Source organism: Orussus abietinus, unplaced genomic scaffold (genome assembly GCF_000612105.2).
Source record: "Orussus abietinus isolate OABI.00-Male unplaced genomic scaffold, Oabi_2.0 scaffold42, whole genome shotgun sequence".
Classification (NCBI taxonomy): domain Eukaryota; kingdom Metazoa; phylum Arthropoda; class Insecta; order Hymenoptera; family Orussidae; genus Orussus; species Orussus abietinus.
Window position 1 is genome coordinate 829,919 of NW_019394787.1, and position 10,031 is coordinate 839,949.

Consider the following 10,031-nt stretch of genomic DNA (forward strand, 5'->3'; position numbering starts at 1 on the left):
GTTTCTCAGTGTATGAGTATTTCTTTTTTAAATAAAACTCAAGAAAAAGTCGCCTCTCGATGTAGTCAATGTATAGGACGTGTCTTAACTAAAATAATAATTGGTTAATTAAAAAGCCTCGAAAAAGTTGGATGACGGTAGAGCGTAAGTTTACTTACATACATTTCTTTTTTACATAACACTGATGGAATATTCGCCTCGCGATAGTCAACGCATGGGATCCGAAACTCCTGGTTATCTTCCTCGCAAACTGAGGTGGATACGGTGCTTCTCGTGAGATTACTTTTCCCGGGAGATCCCGGGGAGTGATATGTGTGCATTACACGAGCAAACTATGCAACCGAATCACGACGTGTGCGACTAACACACGTCGGGCCCCGCAAAATCCGATAACGACGCAGACCGTGATGCTTGGGTTTCGAGTTAACCTGGGATGTACGAGCACACGTGTATTTGGCGGTCGCTATCGAGGCTAGTACAACAGCCCTACGTACTCTGGTTGAAGTGATTGATAAGCGGCACTTCGACAGCCCTTCATCGACCCCGGGCCCTCGACGTTAACGCGTCGTTAACGTCCACCCGTGAAGAACGCCTGTATCACTCGTAAATCGCGAGGAGTAACAATTTTTTACGCACTCCCCGGTCGCCCTAGGAGATGATAAATTCTCCCCTGAAACCCGCACAGAAGAGGATAGATGGAAAAAAAAGAAGAAGTACCAGAGTCGGATGCTGCGTCCCCCTTCGCGCCAGGAAATCCCGATGGCTCGAATTGTAAGCAGTCACGAAAATCGTAAAAAATGCCGGCCAGCTTTTACACGCCCCTTTACCGCCCTCTTTACGACATCCCCGAGGTTACGGCTTCTCTGGACATTCCGGATATTATGTTAATGGCGAAAAAAAAATTTGTGGAGACCCTTGGACGACACCGAAACGGCGGTATAAATTCGGAGAGCCCTGTTTCGCGGTTATGGATCTGTAAATAAGTTACGTGGGGAGGTTCTTTCCTCGTTATCGAGTCGCGGGTGAAGTCGTTCCGAGTTCTTAATATCGGCTGATTTTGTGGATGTCGGCGACGAAACTATGCCGTAATAAGTGGAGGGTGTGTACGAAGAAGTGGAATTACTCGGGTCGCGGGTTACCCGCTAAATCCGAATATTCCGACCTGGTAATCGCATAACGAACTGTCGGCCAAGCCGAGTGGTTAATGCCGCGCAACCTTTGGAGTAAAACAGGATTTCCAGGGTTCCGAAGGAACATCCAGCAGTAGGTTCCGCCCAGCGAAGTGCGGTCCGACCGGGAACTTCGAGGAAGTTTCCTCGACCGAGGCCGGAAGCTCGTTTTCGACGGGCCGGAAATGCGCTTTTCGGATCGCCCAACGAATCCCCGGCGAACTTGACAGCCCTTACAATGCGCATCCCTCCTTCCTCGAGGAATCCAACGGACGGTGATTCTCTCATTGTTTCCTGAAAAATAAATTTTTCCTTGGGAGAGAAATAAATGAAAAAAAAAAGCCGTCGACGCTTTTCGCTTCCAACCCGCGCGGAATTTTTTTGCGCGGCTTTAAATCCTCCCGAAAAAAAGTGTCGCGGTATTCCCCCTCGTGTGTATTCGATTTATAAAAATCTACTCGTCGACGGGAGAGGGTTAAAGTGCACCCCCCCGGCAACGCGGAGAACCTTTTACCTCGTCCCGGGAGCACGAGGTTGGCACGAGTCGCCTTTCGCACCTCCCTTGGCTCTCTTTAACGATCCACCTGTTCTTCTATCGAGCAACCTGTTGACCGGATTGATCGGGTTGCAGATATCGCCGGAGGCTACCTGTGTTTTGTGGTGAGCATATTTGGCATCGGCGTCGTCACGGCGGTGATCGGCGACGTGGCTTCCTATTTCGGCTGCACCCTTGGCATCAAAGATTCCGTCACCGCGGTGGTCTTCGTTGCCCTCGGCACCAGCATCCCCGGTAAGTGCTCTTATCTCATATCTTTATACGAGGGAGTATTCACTCAAAACTTAGTGAAAACGATTTCCTTCTTTAAGAACCGTTTGCCATTGATTTCATTAGATAAAGAACAATGCGATTCGGTAACAGGTGACAATCGGCCTTAAAATTGTGACCGCGAAGTAGGTTAAAGAGATACAACGGAGATAAAATCCATGATTTCTCCAGTGAATAAGCCCTTGTCTTTATACCACCCCAAAATGTCAAACTTTCCCTAGTACCAAAGATAAAAAAAGACTCTGAAAATCTCGAAAAAAGAAAAATGGACAATGCGACGAATAACTACCCGTGCATTATTTTCTCTTCAAAGTCGTTTCTTCTCATGACAGTTTCAACCTCGGTTGATCGCGAGGCTTTACCGTCGTACCTGGTTTTACTTGGTGGTTTACTTGGTACTTGGCGCGAGACTCGACCCAGTCTCTTGATTGCCCGGGGTAGAAAATTCGGGAAAGATTGTGCAAATATTTACCTTTCAGAGGGGGCGACATCGAGTCGGCCGGCGACGCCATCTGGGCCGATCGATCGACCGGATCGAACATCCGGACATCCGTATGTCGCATCCGGTTATCCGAATATCCGGGGATTCGCGTGTGCGGCATTCGTCGTCGGCCAGGCGCATTATTCCGACGTTAATCGAGCAATCCCATGGCTCGTTAATTGGACCCAAGTCACGCGACGCATCCAAATATCGAGCTTTCGCCCCTGACACCCTGTCGGGCCACGGACTCGTTTACGCGGTCGGCTTTACTGCCAAGAGATTCCCCTGGAAGTCGTTTGCTCGATTCGACGATCTACGATAGCGCCTCCGGCGGTTCATTAGCGACGAGATGAAAATGGAAATGCGTTTTTCCTTCGGAATCCACCGACCGGAGATGCCCATTTCTCGTGATAAAAAAAAAAAGAATTAGGGATTAAATCATGAGAGCCATTTTGTAAAATCAGTCGCGACATGGAGAGCTTTGGGCCTCGTTAAAATTTATTTGACACGAGATCGCCGAACAATGGCAATTCGAATAACGATTCTCACGCGCCGAGCGCGTCTGGAGCGTCGCCGACTCCCTGGGGGCGTTTTATTAGCGTAAAATTCATCCGAGGTAATTTTCCGGGATTTTCTCGGCTACTTCGAGAGTCGCCCCGTGAGCCCGAGCCGGGGATAATATAATGCCAATAACCGGGCGTAATTGCAGGGCGAGGTGCTGAAAGTGTCCTCGGCCTCTTCTCGGATTCCCGGAAGCTTCCCGAAGCGACGTCCGAAAATCCTCCTTACGGTAAACTAAGGGTAGAGCAGGGTGCAAGGCTTGGTACTTAATCGTCTCCGCAATTACCATTAATAACGGCCCGACAAGGGGCAGTCGGAAGTTGAAAGTGAGGAAAACAAATGGAAACCGAGAAAGCCGAGTGCACCATAATGGCGGCCAGGGGGCAAGACGGAGGAGCGCATTTGATCGGGCAGGTGGCAGACGAGTCGGCCTCGAGATGAAATTTAGAGGGGCCAATTTGCCGATTGGCGATCGATCCCATCAACTCTCTTCGTGGTTTCCACTGGCAACGGGATTTCTCGAAAATATTGGCCCCGATGCCAAGTGACTCCCCAAGACCCGACCCGTTGACTCGAAGGGGCCGCTGAAAAGCGAGTGTTGTTTCGGTAAATACCACTTTGGACCGGCTCCGGATGCTGGAAAAGCGCAAACGAGCCACCCAGTGGTTTTCAAGGGGATGTGTCATCGAGAGAGAGAGGGCTCGGACGCGTAAAGGGGTCGTTTGCGGAGAAGTTACCCCTCGATACGACGAGATAGGTTCCGCTATCTCGGAATGGAGTGTGCTCCCGTTTCGTTCCACGTTTTCTACCACTAGCCGTCCCCACAAAATCTCTCGCATTTCGGGTCCTGCAGTTTAATTCCTCGTTTCTGATACCGACACCAACCCTGAGGAAGGGAGGATTTTCCGAGTAGTGGGGGAAAAATTGAGAAATATTAAAAGGAACGAAGTGGACCGATTACAAGTGGCTGTCATTGTCTCGTCGACGCGATGCAGAGGGTGCAGCGGGTATAATTATACTACAGCATAAATTATCCAGTGTTTTCAATAACGCCGAATGGCGACACGCTCTTCGGAGGACGGGACATTCATTTCTGAGGCACTCCAAAGTGATGAACCTCCCCCGGACACTCAGCGACCCGATTCAATGGCTGCAACTCAAGGAAGGAATTGCACCGTTAAATATTTATCGTCTCGTTCGGGCGAGGCGGTATATTGTTTACGGCGCGATTTAGGGCGCATGAAAATGGCACGAATTATTGATACATTTCGATCACTGGCGTTGCCAAATTCGGTCGCCAGTCGGCATCCAAAATGGCGGCCTTTTGTACCGAATGGAATCGCAAGGTGGAGAGAGACGCGTTCTAAAATGGCGGACTTTCCAAAGAATCCCTTTCTCCAGGTGTGCCAGTCGATTTTACGGCGCATAAATTTTGGCAGTGAGTCTTTGAGATCTCGGCTCAGGTCGAACTGGATAAAAAGCCAAAAGGCAAAAAGCTCGAGGAATGCACGCTCTCCCGAGGCTTGCCAGAAGTGGCAGCCATTGTTTCGCCGACACAATGCTGTCGAAATAATGAGTTATCGCGCCGCATAAATTATTCAGCGTTTCGGAAACGCATCTGCCCCGTCCTCCTCTGAATGGGCCAGACATGTACTTGAACGATAAACCATCCATTCGCAAAGGCACTCGAACGCGAAGTATCGAGCACCGACATTACTGAGCCGCAATGAAACGCAAACAAAGCGACGTAAAGGAGAGACCAAAGGAAATTACCCGACCCGGTATATGAATTTACTCGAACAGCGGAAGACATCTCAAAACCAAGGAAACGATTGCTCCGTGATCATTTATAATGCATACCTTGGCAATTTCTGTAACGTTAAAACTTCGACGAGTTAGAGTGGTGATAGTCTCAAAGGCTGGGAAATTTTCGAAAACTCTCTTTTTTAGAGAAGACACAGAAATTGGAGCAAATCGATCGGACGTCGAAGGAAACTTGAGAACCCGATCTGCTGGGGAAAAAAAAAGTCATTTCGGGTTTCTTCTTCCACTCGCGCGATGAATGGTAGGAACCAAGATGGCCGCGGTTTGGGGAGGACGAAGGGTCTCCAACAAGACTTTCCCATTTCCATTATCCGAGTTCCCGGGGAGTTATTGGGATCCCTCATAAATACTCGGGAAACCGCCCTGGCCAGGTACGTACCTATGTCCCGGTAACTAATTCCAACTTTCGGGTGGCGAGATCTCGCGAAAAGTGCTAAGACTTCCGGGCCGACGACCGCGGGGAATCCTTCGCCGGATCCGGCAGCGCGCCAAACACACCCTGGTAATAATCGCACTTGAGAATCGCAGGGATCGCGACAAATTGCGCAAACGAGAGCCAATTGTTCGCCCCCGGAGAGGGCGATAACTAATTCGGGATTCCGGCTCCTTTCTGCGACTCTGGACGCGATCCGGGGAAATCATCACGGGCACATTCCCCGAGTGGAATTCCTTCAAATTCTCGTTCGCAAGATGAAACTTGAAAAATCTTCCGCCTCGCAAAAAAGGGATAGATATCGAGGAAGATTCTGGGTAATTTGTGTAAAGTAGAATTGGCTAGGAATTAGAGATAAATGGAGGTCGGATGTAGCGTGCATTATGGGCGACGTTCGGTCCATCAACGTTGGTGCCACTTTGGCCGATTTTGAACGGATTTTCAGACTCGTCCGATTCGTGTAACATAAATGAAAGGAGGGGAAAGAAGAATGGAGAAAATGTAATACCCGAGGATTGCGATTCGAGCCAGGGGTTTCGCATAGAAATTCTAAACCCACGGAGATCCGAGCGACACCCGAGAGGATGCTGCATCCATCCAAGTGGCACTTCGCTAGTTCCAGGGAGCGCCGCGACGCGAGGCGACGTAAATATTTATGAGATTACGTGTGAGAATTTGGAGGAGGATCCCCCGGAAGCCAGGAAGTAGTCGATATCGAGCGGAGAGCCGAAATAATCCACGGAAAGGGATGCGAACGAGCGGATGGACCGCCATGACGAGGTCGTTTAGCCGCGGTAGTCCGCCTCGGTTCGCTAATTTTTCTCCCTCGCCTTCTGCGACGGACAGAAAATATTTCCCCGATTTCTCGGTTAATTGCGATTTCCTCGATAATATTATTTTCCCTGCCGCGAAACGAAACCGCGTCGACCGAGTTTTGGAGCCCGAGTTTGCCCATTAATTCGACCCTGCCGTCCAGAACTGCGCGCGATTCCCCGGGAAATAAAGCGCCTCGAGGTGTCTCGGAGAATTACAGCTTCCCAATCCATAAACTCTAGAATTAACGCAAATCGGGTGAACCATATTCCAGATAACCGTTATATGGATATCGGGTACCGCCACCGCTCGTTCCCCCATTCGCTAAAATTTCTAAAAACTTCCTAAAGATTTCCAGATTCCCCAAGATTTCAAAGCTTCCACTCCTAGGGAGCATTCTGCCATTTCATAGTAAATCAACTGATCTCTCTCTCTCCCTCCTCTTACTCTCGTCGATTTATCATTTTTATTCCCTTCTTTCTCTCTTCTTTTTCTGCCTATTCTGTTTTCTCTTTGTGGGTTTACGCGTGGACCCGGGTGATCTGGCTCGAAACCAGGTCCGAGATTGTCTCAGGTTGTCCCTAAATTGATTTCAGACACGTTCGCGAGCAAGGTGGCAGCCTGCCAGGACAAGTACGCGGACGCCAGTGTAGGCAACGTGACCGGAAGTAATGCGGTGAACGTCTTCCTGGGCATCGGCATCGCGTGGAGCATCGCCGCTATCTACCATGCCTGCCACGGTGAACAGTTCCTGGTGGAACCCGGCAAGTCAGTACTCCCGACGAGGTTTACCCTTGCCTTTATTTACCTTTATTTACCCTAATTTACCCTTCGACGTCGTTTCCACGCGTGCTAGGATTTACGACGACGAGCTTCCGAGTTTCTGCCATCATGGCGGAGCCAGATAGGAATCGGAGCCATAGATCGTCGGTTGCTGTTTCCGCGATCGGCGGGTGAAAAAAAGAAAATACAACAAGTATTAAATGAAAGTAGTTTCCACGACCCGGGATATCGAGCTTCGAGACTCATCTCTAATTTTAAATTATGGAAAATTATTTATCCCGTACACTGACTGGTAATGCGATATAATGGGGGCGTTACTCAAGCCGCGGGAAAAATATGGTTTCCGGGTGCAATATGGCTAAAATGGCGACCGTCCCCGTTTTCGCGAAATTCCTCGGGATGGAATATATTACTCGCCCGCCGGAATATTCTTAACCCGTGTTTGCAGAAAGAGAAAATAAACCGACCGGTCCTGAAGTATGGACGCGATGAAACTGCCTTCCGCGTCCCGGCAGAAGGGAACGCGATGATCCCGATTGTTCCCAGAAGTTCGGACGTGAACGGATTCCCGAGGGGAGTTGCGTTCGTGACCGGGGACTCAAGGAATGCGATTATGTCATCGTTAATACTGCAATCGAGGCAACTCGAGATCGCGATAAATTCTCGGCTCCTACGGAAACGAGCCTCCGCCTCGTAACGTCGGGCGTCGAAAACGAGGATGAACTTGATCGCCATTTTGCCACTTTCCGAATGTCGAAACACCGGGAAAAAAGATGTCCAATTCTGCTCGAAGCACCTCGGAGGGAACGATTTCCGGATTAGTCAGCGTTCCCTCGCGGAATACGAATTTTCTGGGAGACATTTTAGACGTGCATTGTGGAGGAGATCGGTAAGCTGCATCCAAAAGTTCCCAAGTCGTTAAAAATGCACCCCGTGTCTTTTGATGAGCTTAGACTCTTTCTCGAGGGCTGTAATAGATTTCAAGTTATTAACAAACTCCATTGAGATGCATGGTGCGAGTTGCCTTACTCGTTTAAATTCTCATCGTGATTTCTTTTTCGCTTAAATACATGCTAAAAAAATAAAGATTAAATTAATTGCAAAAAATGTGCAGGTGACAGATCGCGGTTAGACGGTAATTAAATCACGTGCACTTGGATTATTTCTATTTTAAGTATTCTTTGGAACAAGAAGCTTGATTTATATCCTCTTTGCTGTTTTTATCCCCTCATGTTTTCGAGCCATTTCGGGGTTATATACGACGAGGGAAGGGTTTTGTATCACGCTCCGCGATGTTCGCTTAAAACCTGAGAGCATTACGTTATCCGTATGCGCATACGTTGAAAGCTGATCGCAAGTTGGGTCTGCAGGGCGCTGCATTACCGGCCCGGTTATCCGCGCCCAGATGTCGCCGTAATGGCGATCCTAGGTGCTCTTATCATAAATGAATAGCGAGGAGAATTTGAAATTATTGCCTCAAAGAAGGGAGCGCCCAACATCCGGCGACTCCTACCCCCGAAAATTCGGGAAATCTCGGATTTTCCCGACTCCTCGCAAACAACTTCCCCCGAGTCCATATTCCCCGAATTGCAGGGATCTCCCTTTAATACAGAAATAACAAATATTTATATCGATCGCGATACTTCCGGGACAAATGAGAAACTTTACACATATATCGTAAACGAGGTTCTTGAAAGGATGTCACGAATAAAATTCTCTCTCCATTCCTATTTTATTTTTTGGATAATTGATTTTCACTTCCCATTGCCCCACTTGTCGCTCTAAGGTGAGACGTCAAATAACCTTTGACGAGCACAACCCAAACCCTCTTTCTTGGGGTCGAAATGCGACCCAGTTTCACCCCTTATTGTCGGAAGACCTTTGCGATCCCTCGCCAAAATTCGATCTCACGCAGGAAACTTTACCATCGACACGCATAGCTTGCCTGTGGATCTGATACGCGGTAAGGCTGATCCAAAAGAAAGGGGAGAAACTTTTACAATGCCTATGCCTCCCTCTCTTCCTATAGCCCCTCCTTCCTCCGAGATCGTCACGATTAAACGCGTTATTGCGCGGGTTTATCACAAAAAGATGCTTGTCGTTCGTAATAACCTGGATTTACGAGTGCATGAAAAGAGGCAAGAGGAGGGTCGAGCTTCCTGGTGGATTTTAGCGCTGAATCTAATCTACCCGAGCTTACGCGATTTCCTATTAAAAGCGAAGCCGCGGTGAACGTTCAAGCTCCAAGGTTTCCTCCCACGCACAGGAGCCGGGAAGCTGTGGATGGACCGAAATCGAAATCGTTCGAGCGAGCTGCGGTTTAAGAATACTTGTTCAACTCTCCGCTGTTATACCGCTTCCCCCGCAGTACGTGAAGCCGCTTAATGGGGGAAACTTTCCCCCTAACTCGTTACTCTCGCAAAAAGATTCTCCGGTGGAGATTTTCTAGCAGCTTAGTAGGGGATGATCTGTAGTTCTACCCTTTAGAACGGCGTGTAACGAGGATGGAATTTCCATGTTCGCAGCCTGGCCTTCTCCGTGACGTTGTTCTGCACGGAGGCCTGCCTGGTGATCCTGGTCCTGATGCTGAGGCGGACGAAGGCCATCGGCGGCGAGCTGGGCGGGCCCTTCATGCCGAAACTCGTGACATCGGTGATCCTCTTCTCTCTCTGGGTCTTCTACCTCATCATGTCCACCCTCGAGGCCTATGGCGTAATCCAGGGCTTCTAAAACCGCGTGTGCCACACCATGGCCTATCTGCTGCGTACACTTATTCTCTTCTACTGTGCGCCAAGGCGTATGCTCAAGGAAACGTTTATTCGGCAAGTAGACGATGAGATCACGACTCCACCCTGGAAGAGCAAACAAAATTCAATATGGCGTCGCAAGACCGAGAAAGCCTAAGTTTCCCTCTAGTAGTGCACCCCTTTTAATGATCACACCAGGTAATTATTGTACGCTAGAAATTGGACGTGCAATCGTTATCCGGGGGGGAGGAAAGTGGATGCCGAAATAAGGGGAAAAAGAATTAATATTCGAAGGTACCTTGGCACCTGTTTCAGGTTCAGGTGGACCGAGAGAAGAGACTTGCGAAACGGGGAAGGACTCGCCAGGACTCGGTGCCGGAAGGAGCAACCGTCG

The 10,031-nt window shown here is 49.2% G+C and overlaps 1 protein-coding gene across 1 annotated transcript in view; it reads left to right on the forward strand.

Moving 5' to 3' along the window:
• LOC105697270 (sodium/calcium exchanger 1) overlaps nt 1-9,718 on the forward strand; it is a 53,022-nt gene extending 43,304 nt beyond the window's left edge. The window contains exons 6-8 of the mRNA XM_023433280.1: nt 1,801-1,959; nt 6,704-6,875; nt 9,416-9,718. Coding sequence (XP_023289048.1) covers nt 1,801-1,959; nt 6,704-6,875; nt 9,416-9,620 — 536 coding nt within the window. The 3' untranslated portion in view covers nt 9,621-9,718. The remainder of the gene's footprint in view (nt 1-1,800; nt 1,960-6,703; nt 6,876-9,415) is intronic.
• Nucleotides 9,719-10,031: the final 313 nt, after the last annotated feature.